General features: G+C 43.8%; 1 protein-coding gene across 1 annotated transcript in view; it reads left to right on the top strand.

Annotated features, from left to right (window-relative positions):
* babam2 (BRISC and BRCA1 A complex member 2) overlaps positions 1–12,324 on the top strand; it is a 111,321-nt gene extending 98,997 nt beyond the window's left edge. Inside the window, exons 8-12 of the mRNA XM_006626335.3 lie at positions 792–891; positions 5,415–5,485; positions 5,742–5,824; positions 9,828–9,981; positions 11,758–12,324. Of these exons, the coding sequence (XP_006626398.1) occupies positions 792–891; positions 5,415–5,485; positions 5,742–5,824; positions 9,828–9,981; positions 11,758–11,821 (472 nt within the window). The 3' untranslated portion in view covers positions 11,822–12,324. The remainder of the gene's footprint in view (positions 1–791; positions 892–5,414; positions 5,486–5,741; positions 5,825–9,827; positions 9,982–11,757) is intronic.
* The last annotated feature ends 3,295 nt before the right edge of the window (positions 12,325–15,619 follow it).

Below are 15,619 nucleotides of genomic sequence, written 5' to 3'. Positions count from 1 at the left end.
AGAAAGAAAACATTCCCTCCACTCAGAGGGAGACAGGTCTGTTGATATAGACTTTTGAACAAACACTGTACTGAATAGAGAAAACAGGAAAAGAAACAGTTGGAGCTATTTTAATCATGCAGATCGAATTACCTCCATTCTCACTCCCTCCCGTTGTTTTTGTCCTCTATGTAATGTGCTAACTATATACCTGTTTGCGACATTTCTGTCTTTGCAGAGAAATCCCCAGTATCTGGTGTAAAATATAGTGTTCTGTACTTGCGTTCATTGTTGCCCAATATAGTGAATAGTCCAGCTTACATTTCAAGACCAAGATATGCTAATAATATGTGATAGATTAAAATCAGTGGAGCAAGCCAGGCAGGCTTTTCTTGACTGACCAAAAATGGTTCAGCATTAATTTGTGTATTTAAAAGCTCAATTTGGGTGTCGTCATGCTGCTGTCGTGCAGTGTTACATTGTAGCTGTGTTGTATTTTTGTCAAGTTATCTGTGCAGCTGATATCTTTGTTAGCAATTGGAAAGGGAATGTGTTTGTGTTATGTTCAACATGTATTTGAGAAGTGTGCAATTGATTTGTATTGTGGGCACGTGACAGTTGGTGTAAAAGCCTGTGGTGTGTGAGTGTGTGGCTGGACATGCACTGTTTTGTGTGTAATGTGTGGTTTAGTGTGTTTTTTCCGTGAGGCAGTATTGTCAGCGTGCAGTGCGAGTGAGCATAGCAGTGCTGTTTTCAGCTGTGACTGTGCTGTGAGCTGACAGTAAAGACTCTTTCTTTCTTCTCACCATCAGCGCGCTGGGAGGGTCCTCAGCACTCCATATCCCAGCATTCCCCGGGGGCGGCTGCCTCATTGACTATGTACCTCAGGTCTGCCAGTTGCTCACCAACAAGGTAAGAAGACGTGATACCGTGTGTGAGGTTAGAAATATGGACAGCTGGACATTGATGACTGCTGTTAACTGATCCAATCACTTCGCCAAGTTATTTCTTTTAAGTCTCAAGAAAATGAGGATCCAGAGCCTGACTGACAGTTTATTTTTTTCTTTCCATCTGCAATATGAATCAATCAAATTTACGTTTGCCACAGTTACCACATACGATCAATGAAATACTCATACATGCTCAATTCCGATAGATTTTTAGTTTTTGCCCTCTGGAAGTGAAATTCATGTTGCACGGGGGACCTGTACAATTCCAGAGGGAGAGCCATACAGAATCCCATAAAGGTAATCATTTTGTACAGAAGGAGTTCAAACACATGTCCTAGGGTGTGATTCTATGTGATTCTGTTTCTATCTGCGCAGTATGGCACTGCTGTGAGACAGTGTGGGCAGTAGATTGAGATTCTACACTCTCTAGTCGCTGGAGCATCTCTGTGTGTGTAAAGGAGAGTTGGGTTTTAACAACTGTGTGGAAATGTCCATGCTGTACTCTGTCCTATGTGTAGTCCCTGCACACGCAGATACAGTGTTTTTCACAGCTTTCACCTGAATGCCTCACTAATTTATTTTGATTGATATGGCTGCTGCTTTTATCAAGAGCAACTTACATTTGTACCCATTCCCCCAGCTGGGTATTTTACTGGACCTAGATGGGTAAATTAATTTTTGCAAGGGTACAACAGCAGTGTCTCATCTGGGATTCAAGCCCACACCCTGTGACGGTCATGTTGGGTCCTCTTACTCATCTTCCATGTGCAGACAACTGCAGCTCACAAGCCTTCCACTCTCTTCTCATCGCTGCAAGTCTTGTGATCCCTTGGGATGTAAAAATGTTGTATAAATGCAATTCATTATAAATAACAAGGCTTGTACTGATGTGCCTTGCCTAAATGGAGCAGTTAGGAAAGTGGAGTTCAGTCTCTAATTTACCAGACTGCTCTAAAATTGCACTGAGAGCACTAAACCTATCTTAAGTGGAGCTGGAATGTACAGATAAATTCAACCTTTCTGTGCTTCCACACATGATGACGAGTGCAGAGAATATGACAGAAATTATCCAACAAGATTCATAGTACACAGCCTGGTACAGTCAGGCATTTAAAAAATGCATATCCTGTGCAGCTACTCACCTAATTTGTGCTGATCTGACATCTTCCCACTCATTACTCCTGGATGATTTGCATTCCACTGTGTAAATTGTTCGACTGCGAGGTAATAGGTGTGTTCTGCAGTGTTCCTAGAATTCTAAGGGTCCTAGAAAAGAGGAAAGTATCTGCAGTTATGAAAGAAACGGGATGTTATCTGCCCACTCACGCCACTGCACTCTCCCTTTTCTTTTCACAATCACTTTTACATTATCCTTCTTTTCTTTCAGAGCTTTAGGGAAGTCATGTTCTCCACTCAGATAAATACCTTTGCAAATACCCGAGTGTTCTCTCAGATATCATCACGCTCGGCCTCGACAGATCCCAATCACAGGACATCTTAAATCTGTTCTTCATGCCCGTCACTGTCTACTGTACGTATCAGCCTCCTGTGCTTCTCAGTTTAGAAACTGGTCTTGTTTTCTGCACTGACCCTGGGACCACATTCACCCCGGGTTCTATGTGGTTTTTCCACCCCGGTAATGTGGCACCTCCATGTCTGATGGTCTTCATAAAGACATAAGAGATACATAAAAGAGGAGGCTGTTTGTCCCATCTAGCCCGTTTGGGTTCAGCGGATTCAGTTATTCTCAAACCTTAATGGAACTAAAAATTTGCATTATTTTCTCATTTCACTTGTTACCATCTTCTTAAATGCTGCTGACTTCAAGCAGATTCTTAAAACTCGTTTGCCACTTTTTGAAGGTGTTCTTAAATGTCAAGCTTTTTGAGAGCTTAAATAATTAAGGATTAAGAATATGTAATAGAGAGTTAATTTGGAAAGGAAACCTGCAGACACACATCTGGAAAACTAGTGTTAAAAACCCTGTTGCTTCTTTCCTAAAACCTTCCTTGTTATATAGAGACTGCTAATATAACTGATTCTTGTGCTACTCGTTGATCAAAAATGTAACTCTAATGCTTTTTTTTTACAACCACAGCAATTCTTTATCTTTTTCCAATAATGCGTGTGCTTTAAACATGCATTTATGTACAGTACAAGTGGTCTTTGCTCGACTTGGCAAGTTTCTGTTCCTGTGTGGTAGAACTGTGTCAGCTCTGTTCTTTGTCGGCGTACGTCATAGTGCTGACTGCTCACCAACAGCAATAACCTCTGCAGGATCGTCAAAGAACAAGATCTGATTCCTACGAAATAACACACCTGCCAGAAGAGAATTGTGCACGAGCTAATCTGTCTCTCAGAACATGTGGCCACTGTTTTACCTTTTATACTTGAAATAAATATTTCTACAGCAATTCCAATTGAACAACAATTCCCCACTGACACTGACAATGAATGATGGTTGGATGGTGAGGTGTGGGTACGTTATCAAGCAATAAAATATGTTCACAAATAAAGAATGTTTGTTTGGATGAACATGGTTTTAACATGTTCAGACTTGTTTACATCGCCCTGTAATATAAAGATTTGTCTTACATAATCACTACATTTTTTTTTGTAATGTGAGTTTCTTGTAAGTTAGCTGCAGAATCTATCTAAATATGGGGTTCGGTATTGCAGTAGAAGAATCTGACATTCAAGACATATTAGTGAATTTATAGCAAAGTGGCGTTAATGGAGGTTTTGAGGTTTCTCGACCAGTGTCAGGGTGTTAGAATTGTTCCCTTATTCACCCATCAGATGACCAGTGATGGAAGAACCATTCTCACGGGCTGTTCAAGGAAGTCATCAATGTAACTACTGTACAATGTCCTTTTAGTCCTTTTACCTTTTCCAATAGGTACGCAAGCTTTCACAACCTAAATTTACCAGCTGAGAGGCTTTAATAAAATATGAAAGGACTGTTCCTGCACATTAGATGGAAAAAAAGGTAGCACAATTTGTTGATTCTGATAAGATCGGCATGTTGCACACCTGTTTGCGGTGCAGTGGGCATTGACACAAGCAAATGATAAGAGGCTGTAGCCAGGAGTTCAGATACCCTGGCTTGGCTCTGTTTTTGTTGTAGTGTTTTACTAGAACCTCAACATTGCAAAAGAGGAGATAGGAGAACCAAACATGCTGTCCTGTGGCTGAATTGTAGCTTAGTCATCATGTCTTAAGAAGGGAATAGTGTAGATTATGTCCCCCGGAGGGCTGGGTAGTGTTAGCTGTCCAGTTGAAGAGAGAAGACTGTCTCAGAGGCTAACTGGAATGGAGTGCTAACATTCTTTCATTATAAAACACTTCATGATGTAGTTTGCTTCCAAACATGCCTGTTGCACATACTACACCACCAGTTAGCTTTTGGACCATGCCGGATATTTTCTTCCTGGAATGTGTCCTCCTGGCTTTGTGGATCTGCACTGCTAATGGCAGCTCCGAACGACAGCTCCAGCTCCTAAATTCTCAGAAATCTTGTGTGTTTCTCTTCACTGTATTTTGACATTTTAATCTGATAAATTGCGTCCTTTATCAAAATAACATACATTTTTCTTGTCTTAAGCAGTCCCTTGTTTAAATGCTCTAACTGCATTGTTTTTCGCTGTTGTGTCACTGAAGGGCAGGGAGCCCTAACACAGGCATCATTTTACAAAAAGCACTGGAACATCACGTCATAGTGAACTCCATCTGATGTTCTGACATCGTGTATTTCGGTACAATTCAGAAACAAGGGGTCCCTGCAGGCTGGGGTGATTCTCTTACTTTGAGACGTTGTCCCATCTGGCTGCAGAGAGATCAGGAGTAGGAGAAGAGGCATGTGGACACTGACTCAAAGTTTTCAAGATTGTGAGGCTGATTCTCACAATGACAAATATTCTGTCTTTATTAGTCATTTAGCTTATTGGAGAGGATAACTAATGTCTGCTTGAAAAAATCCTTTATTTTGCAGTTAGGTAAACTCCCTGAAACTCAGTACGTGCTTCAGCCCCTGGGATAGAGCTTCCTTATCAATCAATTTTTGATTCAAACTAACGGAAAGCTCGAAAATATCTTGTCCATCTTGAAAAACAACATGTTTGCATCACATCCAGTAGATTCATCACAGTTTTGAGGTCTATGTTGCATTATGTTTTTTCTAGAAAATCACCTTTCTAACGGTTGATAGTTTTTACATTGATAAACAGATCCGGGGGATCGTCATCATCAGTCCAGTGCAGGACATGAGGCTGTTAGCTGTGAGACTTTACCTTTCTGTAATCCCCACTCTTTTTAGTGGTATAGGCCAAAACGCTGTGGAGAATCCAAAAGCATGTCCTGTGGATTAGAAACACCTCTGTCTGCCTGGGCCAAGCACTCCCTGTGAGGAGCAAAGCTGTGCTGTTCACAGACTGATCAGCTCCTGCCTGACTCCTGTCTCTCTCTCTCTCTTTCTCTCTCTCTCAGGTGCAGTATGTCATCCAAGGCTACCACAAGCGGAGAGAGTACATTGCTGCCTTCCTGAGTTACTTTGGGATGTGAGTATGCTCTAGAATGGGATTACTGGACTTGGTGCATATATGTGTCTTCACACAATTCCCACAAGAGTGTTTCAGGAGGATAGTAAAGTGTGACAGACTCTGTCTGTGTCTGTGTGGATTGCTGTACAATGACAGAGTGTGTTTTCTCAGGGAACAGGACTGGGGGCTCTTCAGTAACCCCCATATGTGTGTGTGTTTTCTCAGGGATCAGGAGTGGGGACTCCTCAGTAACCCCAATGTGTGTGTGTTTCAGGGGTGTTGTGGAGTATGACGCAGAGGGCTTCACCAAGCTCACCCTGCTCCTCATGTGGAAGGACTTCTGCTGCCTGGTTCACAGTGAGTGCATCCCACACCTACAGCTCACCACAGGCCAGTCTTTCAGCCCCCTCTCCAACACTGTCTTAATCCCTGCTGGACGTAAGAGATTTCCAAAGAAAGACACTCAAGGGAAAAACATCTGTATTCTTTTCCACCAGCAGAGAGAGAGCACCTATTGTAGAAGTGTAGATTAACAGATAGTGTTTTCTGTCAGAAAGACCCATCAAGTCCAAAGCCACATTGAAGTGTCTGGTTTATTCAAGGCTGTCAGAGAAGGTGACAGGGCTGATCAAGTTATTGTTTTCTAGGCGTGTCACAAGATACTGATCTTCAGTCTTAATTCTTACCCGCAAGGATGGGTAGAGTTGGTGTTGTAATAGGTAACACCCCTCAGGATTGACAGGCTTCAGTGGGTGGAAATGAACGCCCTTTTCTGAATGGTGCACAGCCAGATAGCGCCTCCTCTATCATGTGTGCTAGAGAGGAAAATATTAACCTCTTCCCTCCTGGAATTTAGCGGGAAATCAGATGTTGCGTGGAATAATTTTTAAAGATTAGAAAAGGCAGGTGACCCTGGAGTGAAGTGAAGGTTATGTCCAAGTGTTCAGTGTGAGTCACACCCAAAGCTGATCTGTGGTGAAGACAGAAGCAAGAAAGGAGAAAACAAGTTGTGTGACTTTAGCTTTAACACTGACATCTGAACAGCACTGCCGCCTGCACTGCGGGTTAGTGCCAGCACTGGTGTTCAGAGCACCTATATGGCTTTTCAGGCCGAGTTCAGCCTCCACAGTGTTGACTGTGCGCAGGTTTTCTCGAACAGGAAGCTCTTCTCTACACAAAGGGTTCTGGGAAGCTGATTCCCTGGCTTCTTTTTTTAAACAGATGAATGAGTTGCCTGGGTCAATTAACTACTAACTACCAAAAAGGTTAGATGGGGGCTGAATGCCCTCCTCTCGACTGTAGCCATTCTTACATTTATAAAAGCGATACAAAAGCATGTTGATTCCTATTACATTACCTGGCTAAAGGCACTGCCCAGATGAATAACTCATGAGGATGAGAGTATAGAGATTCAGAACTAAGGCACAGATAGGGCACATATTTCTCCTGTTTTGTTGAGGTTTTGGATGCTCAGCCCCCAGCCCTTCCCTTCCAGAATGAAATCTGCTGATGGTTTCGGAAAGCAAGGCCACTGCTTTGAATAAGCAAGTGGTAAGTTCCACTCGTCAGGTTGCCCGTGTGCTCTCTCAGTATGCAACACGTGTCCCAGCAGCTCGCTGGTCTCTCTCTCTCTCCCACCCTGCTGGAAGCCGTAGGTGTTGGACCTCAGCAAGGGACTTTTAAAATGCCTTTTGCTCCAGGCGACACTGGTTGTGCCAAGTTGGAGCACATCGTGCCCGTCTTTCCCACCATTTTCAAACAACTGTGTGGCATGCCTTGGGGCAGGGTGTGATAAACAGGACGTCCTGGTAAAACAGACAGGCCAAGCAGTCGTACAGTAAAGGGAAAAGGCTGTTCTATTTACAGTGTAAGAAACAAAACTCAAAAACCAAACCAAAACACACAAAAGCCCAAGCTTCTCTTTGTAATTCTGACTCTATGAAGTCTTCTTTCTCTCTCTGTTATAACTGTCGGGTAAATAAGCCTCTTACCAGCTCCAAAACATCATGTCTTTATTTAAAACTCGAATGTGCGTACAACCATTTGCTCGATCGATTGCATCCTTCATTCCTCTGGTGCCATTTGCTTAAAAGAGGATTTGCTTTTTGTCCCCAGACAGCACGTTAATGACAGACTCCAAAAGCCACCGCTTACTGTTTTTTAAACAGTCAACCGACCAATTGTCTTATTCTCACCGGTCAGGTCACTGAGGATGGCAGGTCATTCCCAGCCCCACAACCTTCTGGGAAATGTAGTTCAGACAAGGAGCCTCTTAGACACTACCTCCCTCCCTTCATGATGTTGTTTTACAGAACATGCTGCTTTGCTTTGCACTGCTGCTAATCAAGTTATTTACTACATCTTCGATGTCCAGTAAAAACAGAATTTCTGTAAATATGAGGCACTAAAATGCAGTTCAGTTTTCTTAGGACAACTTCTCCTTGTTGTACTAGAAGCTTTACAGAGATGGTCAGGTTGTCTGTGCTTTCAAAGCCTTTTTTGCAGGGCAAGTCGAAATACAAATGTATTCGTTTATTAAATGTGTCTTCTGTCAAGTTCCTTCATTGGCAGGGGCTGTCAGATCAAGTGCCAGTTCCTAATATTTCTGATTTCAATAAGAAAGTTAAATTACAAATCACCTGGGTCATAATGAACTCCCAGTCAAATACGTTCACTGAGGGGTCTGGGACAAGACATAATATTTACTTAGAAGTATAGAAGTGCACTCCTATTGTAATCTCCCAAACATGAACAAAGTAAAAAAAAAACCTGCTTTAACAAATACTGGAATTTTCTAACCACACACCATCCACAGAGCCAGTGCCTTTGCTGAGAGATCCGACAGGCAGTTTGAACAGCTGTAGCTCTTGCTATATATTTTTTTTTTATCTTCCGGAATAATTTTTTCCATTGCTGGCTGTAAGGCTGACCTCCCTGGATTCTTTCACACACTCCTGTGAATGAGTGAGACTGAGCCAATCAGAGGCAGTCAAACATCATGGTTTTTAAGAAACCTTATTTTTAAATCACCTAAGTCAATACGAGAAAAAAAATCCTTATTTCCAATGGCAACATGTTTGTACAAGAGGGTTTTTTAGTGGGGCGGTCTGAGTACAGCACGTGCACAGCAGCGTCCCAGCTGGGATTTGAACCCACGACTCTCTGGTCTCAGGAGCATAGCCCTAACCACGCCTCTGCATTATTATTGTTTACACTCTCAGTGTTTGAAACACTGAGGGTACAACCTACCTGCCCCGTTTCTTCCACCTTTTGCATCAAAAGTGTCCTAGAATTGTTTGAATTTCACGTGGTTTGACTCAATTTTATGTCAGTGAGAACGACTCCAGTTTCCAGGATTGTGCAGCCTTTACATCGCTGTAATTATCTGTTCTTTTCATTGTGTGCTTGGCCACAATGTGTGCAGCACTCGGATCCTAATTATACCTCCTCAGAATTAATAACCCCGGCTGTGCCTCTGCCTCGGGCACAAACGCTTCACGTTTATTCGCCGTGAAACCATGAACCCACAACAGTTGATCTGCCTGCCTGTATTCAGACCCACTCCGATAAAGAAGAATTTAAGAAACAAAAGAGATTAGGAAAACAGCTGTTTAATTGCTCAAAGGAGGAGTGCTGCAGAGTGTTTTGCACAGGTGAATTGGATATTTGGATAAGATATGCCAATAAAGGGTTTATTACACCGTAGAACTGACAGAGTGGAACTGCTGTTGACAAGCTGTCTTTCAGCTCCCTGGAATAATTAATTGGAAACTGTTTGAGTATGATACAGTGAATTAAGTCAATTTCCAACTCATTATGTTTTGACCTCAAAACACTGTTGTAAATTGCATGTATTACCAGGAAAGGTCTTAGCAGTGAGGCCATGCCAGTGTCTGTTATTAACTGAAAATTGTTTCTCCTCGTAAAACCTGGAACGGTTCTGCAAGATGCTTTGATATTCGGCTATTGCAGGTAAACCCCAATCTTTTGGGGGGGAATCTTTCCAAAAGTGACGCAGCACACGCTGTAAATTCTAAATCAGTTCTGGCCTCTTCATGGAGGATGGTTGCTGCTTCCATGGAATTGATTGTAAAGACAACAATCAGGTTCACGTTTAACTTCCACGTGGTTACAATGTCTTTCATTATCCTAAAGCTTTTAAATTCTTTTATATGCATGCGAAATGGACATCTGAGCTACAGGCGCACCATTTGCACAGTGTTTTCAGAAGGATAGATGTAGAAGGCGGAACAGATTGCTGCAGGGGTTACAGCTCTGTCAGTCCTCACTGTGCTGTTCTGGTGTACTCTTGGGACGGAGCTCTGTGTTTTTACCCCCCACTCCTCTCTTTATCTTCTAGTCGACCTGCCCCTGTATTTCCCCCGGGACCAGCCCACCCTCACCTTCCAGTCCGTCTACCACTTCACCAGCAGCGGGCAGCTCTACTCCCAGGTGCAGAAGTCCTACCCTTACAGCCCCCGCTGGGATGGCAACGAGATGGCAAAGAGGGCCAAGTAAGACCGCCAGCTCCTCCTCTCTCCCTTCGCCATGCTGGTCTGGGAGCGCTCCAGGGCAGGGCCAGACACAGCACGGAGGGGGTGCTGTGTGCGTGGCACCACAGTTTCACACCGTCTCACGCCCCTCACACCTGAATCGGCTCATGACCGAGTTAGTGTGCCAGTTTATCTGCTTCTTCCAGCTCTTCGGGAGCAAACCTGTAGGATTGAGGATCCCTGCTGTACACCGGTTAATCAACCGTTAAATCAACTAGTTGATCTCTTTTTATTTTAGACGGCACTCTTTCACAGGGCCTCCCCCTTATAAAGCCATCTAACAGAGGGACACAGCAAATACTCAGTCTGAGAGTGATACTGAACATGCAAACCACTATTCACATTTACACTAAATGGTGAAAAACAATAGCGGTTGCCTTCAGGCTAATTAACCACCGCTCTGTGTTTCGGTTTCTTGTTCTCTGCCGCCACACCCTCCCTCCTGTCCTGCTGAGACATTTCCTCTTCCCTCCGCGGTGCTGTGCAGGTATTGCTCCCAGCGTTCTCGGCAAGCATTCCAGCTTCTCCACACGCTCGGTGGCAGGTTAGGCAGGCAGATATCACAAGCAAGGGACAAGAAGAGAGTCACTGTTGGAGTTTGAGTCACTCGTTACAACTTTGGCGTTTTTTTTTTCCACCATTCTCCTGTAATGGAAAGTGGAAAATGACAGAGGGGGGGGGGACTTGTGATTTACAGTAATTTCTGTTCCAGTTTTGACACGAATATGGAAAATGTTCTGAAAGTCTTCTTTGCCTTGCCTGTGTTATTGACAGTTTGTTTGACTGCTGATTGCTGACTTTAAACAAATACAGACGTTTAAGGGCACTGCGGTGACCTTGCTAACCCTGACAGGCACTTTAAAATTCAGACGGGTCGCTCCTGAAGCAGAAGGCCCACAGGCTGCCAGTTTAGAGCTGCATTGACTCATTCTTCAGTCCTGGTCCTCACTCATTTCCCCAGTCCTGGTCCTAGAGGGCCAGTGTGTCTGTAGGTCTTCTAAGTCTCTCTGAAGCGGCAGCACCTGAAGAGCCGGGAGAAGCTGGTAAACCAGTTCAATTAAGCCAATAATGAGCTCATTAAGAGCCCAGCTGGAGCGAAAACCTGTAGAGACACAGGCCTTCCAGGATCAGGTATTGGAGACCCCTGGCAGATAAATTGACAAATGTGTGTTAATGAGGTACTAATAATACAGGTTCAAATGGGGAGCTGTGTCAGCATGCTTTGGTTGCAAAGGAAAGAGCAAATGTCAATTCCGCACAAGACAGGAAGAAAAAAGCACAACATTATGAATTATAAGCCTTTCTCAGGTGTGCCCATCCGAAAAAGGTGAAAAATTGAAGGTGTAATTTACCTTCAGTTGTTCCTTTCTACTAATAATACGGCAAGGATATTTTGATCATGAGAAATCTGTTGTTAATGTTAATTATAATGTAAATTATTAAAACATTGATGAATGGCACACAATTACTATTATGCAGATGTGTTATAAGCAGTTATAAGCAACTGATAAATGGCGTTGAAATGGTATAGAACCCTAGAAAATTATTTTAGAACTAATTTTAGAGCTCAGTGTGCTGCAGTAGTTTTAGTGAACTTCTAACCCCCTGTTTCTAGATCGTTCCGAATCAACCTGTGATCGCTTAACAAACACGGCGGCGTGAGAGCTGTGCAGGGAGGCTGGTCGGGTTTTGCTTTCACTTTGGCAATAACACCTCTCTCTCCTCCTGCTCTGACAGGGCCTTCTTTAAGAGCTTCATCCCTCAGTTCCAGGAAGGGGCGTTCGCCAGCGGGAAACTCTAGAGCACCTGGAGCACCAGAGACGAGACGACGCGGAGCAGGGAACTGTCCGTCCTGGGGAACCAGGCTGTGTGGGGCAGTAGCTGAATGCAGCACACATAGGGATGGTTCAGATTTTTAAAAATGGCTGACGTTGTCGGGCCCACATTGGACCTGTTAATGTTGTTTTTCTGTTAGTTTATTGTTTTTGTCTTAAATTCAATGTCAGGTTTAGGAGAGTTGTTATTAATGCAGTCTTAGGAAAATGTGGAATTATTGCTTGAGAAGACTGGAATATACAGTATGTACATATCACTGGGATCTGCACAATCTTTTTTTCCCCCTCTCTTACTGCACAATCGTCTCTCCAGCTATGGTTTTATAAAGCTCAGTGAATGCTGGTGAACCAGTGTTCTGCATGCGCTGGACAGCTGCTTTAAAAACAGTGTGCACGTTTGTGAAGGCCGATGTACTCCACGTGTCCTCTGTGTGAAATCTATTGAAATAAAGGCAGCGTCTTTGGTCAATGTGCTCCTGCAGGACTTGGGTTTTTTTGAAGATGACACGCCAGCCCTTCCCCTCCTTAAATCGCAGCAGAATCACTTCGAAAATCACAGACAAAACAACCTGCATTGTAGATGATATGCTGTCTGCACAGGTTCAGATCCTCAGATAGCAAAATAAAATCACCAGTGATCATACAAGAAGAGCTTCAGAGGTCACAGCACATTCACAGTTTTTTGCGTTGCAGCTGCACGAAGGAAACTCTTTGGGAACTGGCCAGGCACATATTAGCATTCAAAAGCTTGAACAGTGTCTGCAGGTAAGCAGTGGTCCACCCTCACCTTCCAGTCCGTCTACCACTTCACCATCAGCAGGAGCAGGCTTAGGAAAGCAGATAAGCAGCGAGTCCAGGGGCACTGTGAGCAGACTCTTAGGAAAGCAGGTAAGCAGGGAGTCCAGAGGCAGTGTGAGCAGACTCTTAGGAAAGCAGGTAAGCAGGGAGTCCAGAGAGTGTGAGCAGACTCTTAGGAAAGCAGGTAAGCAGGGAGTCCAGAGACAGTGTGAGCAGACTCTTAGGAAAGCAGGTAAGTGGGGAGTCCAGAGGCAGTGTGAGCAGACTCTTAGGAAAGCAGGTAAGTGGGGAGTCCAGAGGCAGTGTGAGCAGACTCTTAGGAAAGCAGGTAAGCAGGGAGTCCAGAGGCAGTGTGAGCAGACTCTTAGGAAAGCAGGTAAGTGGGGAGTCCAGAGGCAGTGTGAGCAGACTCTTAGGAAAGCAGGTAAGCAGGGAGTCCAGAGGCAGTGTGAACAGGCTCTTAGGTTTGCACACAGTGCTTTACTAATCCCGCAGCCGGCAGAGGAATCCTACTCCGTTGGGCCCCTGAGCAAGGCCCTTAACCCTAACTGCTCCAGGGGCGCTGTACAATGGCAGACCCTGCGCTCTGACCCCAAGCTTCTCTCCCTGTCTGTGTGTCTGTGTCTCCATGGAGAAAAGCTGGGGTATATGAAAAGACAAATTCCTAATGCAAGAAATTGTATAGGGCTAATAAAGAAACATTACATTATTACATTATAATTCAGTTCAGAACTTGTTGGCCACCAGTCCCAGTGTATCACACCTTCCTGCCTGCTCTCCTTGCCATTTGCCAGGCGTGTCTCTCACACAGCTGTAGCGTCTCACGTTCTGACCGTTTGGCGCCAGTGTTTGCGTTTTTTAAAACCACTCAGCCAGGACTGGGGGGGGGGGAAGGGAGGGAAAGCTGGGATCAAAAGGGGAATTGTATGATTCTGCAAAGCTGCAATTAAGAATTTGAGAGCATGGCAGTTCCAGAAAACGAGCATATCTAACAATGGGGAAAGGCGTGCAAGTCCTACCATCCCTGCTTTCCGTCTGGAAGTGGCATGGACACAGACGATGACCCAGGGTTTTTATGGTGATTTATGGTGTATTAGTGTGAGACTTTTAGTGGAAACAGGCCATAAAAGGGGGCACCTTTATAAAATGGGCTGACTATGTATGTTACTTTGCCCCTAGTTTAGTGCTGTAGCTGCGCAGGACAAGTGCTTAGTGATAAGTAACATACCATGTGGGTGTGTTAGACATGCAGAACTCCACCAAGAGTCCGTAGCTTTTCAATGTGAAATATCGGTTATCTGTCTAGAAGCTCGAGGGCATAACAAAATTCAGCTGTGCCATAGAAAGAGTAGTAAGTCTTTCTCTGAATGGGTAGCCAGTTAGGAACTTACGACAGGGGCTGTGTGTTTGTGCTGTTGTGCACATGGGTGTGTGCGTGCCGATTTCCATCATTAAGAAAGAGGGTCACTCTCAGAGGTCTTGCTTGGCCTTTGGGCCTGCCCTGTGCTGTATTTATTGTTCACAATGCAGGAACTGTCATGTTTAATTGGGAAGTAAAGGGTGAATGTTTCTGGGGCATTTGTTAGCATCAAGTCTTTTAATAAAATAATTAAAAACAAGATTTTTTTTGTCTTTTTTATTATGCTACATTTCTCATTGTGACCTTTCCCAACCTGCCATCAAAACATTCTTAGCAGCAGTTTTGATTCCATCTGTCTTTTGCTATGAAAAACTCCACTCTCTGCATAAGTCTGCACGCCTTTCATACACAGATAATTCTTACGAGTATTTCTGCACTGCTGTGGTGCACTGATGTCCCATCCTGAGTGAATTCCCCCAGGCACCCCAGATTCCTGATGTCCCATCCTGAGTGTATCCCTCCTGGCACCCCAGATTCCTGATGTCCCATCCTGAGTGTATCCCTCCTGGCGCCCCAGATTCCTGATGTCCATTCCTGAGTGTATCCCTCCTGGCGCCCCAGGTTCCTGATGTCCCATCCTGAGTGTATTCCTCCTGACACTCCAGGTATATAACAAGTATATACTGATAAAGCACGTTTGGTCTTGCTTCCTGTGCTGGTGTTGCATTAGTTAATCTGAAATCACCAAGGTCTGCCTTCCCCAGCCTGTCTCAAAAGTTGAAACACAGGACAGCACAGCATACCAAAACTAACCATCAGGAAAAACAGAAAATCTGAAATACCTGAACCTGCCAACTGCAATGCCTACTTGCTTTTCATTTGATTTTTTATCCAAATTCTGCAAGTTGTCAACGTGTGCTATTTTTTGCATCTCTTTTTATTTTTACAATTCCTTGGAGAAGGGAAAGCTTTCTTCCATATTGACGACTGGGGGGACTTGCTGTGCTCACAAATAAAGACTGACACGCTAGAAGAAATGGGGGAAAATGAATGCAAGGCGATTGTCATGGCATTTGGTATTCAGAGGAGCTGATGCTGCAATGCTGAGGATAAAGAGCCCAGAGGCTTAGCGAATTTGGGAGATGAGGAGAAAGAGATTCATGTTTTTGTTGCCATCAATCTAGGGGAAATTAGCCAGAGATGTCCAGGAAGAATTAAAGATTTCTGCCAGACAGAGATGGACAATCATCTTCATAATGACTTAATCATAATGACAGTAATAACCACAATATGTAGAAATTCTGCCACGAGAGCAATTCTCTCAACGCTTCTTTTAGGAGGTATACAGATTTGATTTTAAGTTTGATATTAATATCAAAATTTGAAATGTTTTAATGCTGAAATCTGATCCCACCACGATAATGCCCCTCTTGTATCGAACATTTGCATACATTTTTGTTTTTCCTCAAAAATATCGTCATATTTTAAAAATATTATTTTTTTGTGCCGGAGCTGCTTTTAAACAGTTGGGATTCTAATGGCTTTCCAGACACAGCATTCACTCGCTACGCTATAGAGTGTCTTTCTACCCCAAACCCCAAAAGGT

Source organism: Lepisosteus oculatus, chromosome 2 (assembly GCF_040954835.1).
Source record: "Lepisosteus oculatus isolate fLepOcu1 chromosome 2, fLepOcu1.hap2, whole genome shotgun sequence".
Lineage (NCBI taxonomy): Eukaryota > Metazoa > Chordata > Actinopteri > Semionotiformes > Lepisosteidae > Lepisosteus > Lepisosteus oculatus.
Note: the sequence above shows the minus strand (reverse complement) of the source record. Positions and strands in the feature narration are given on the sequence as shown.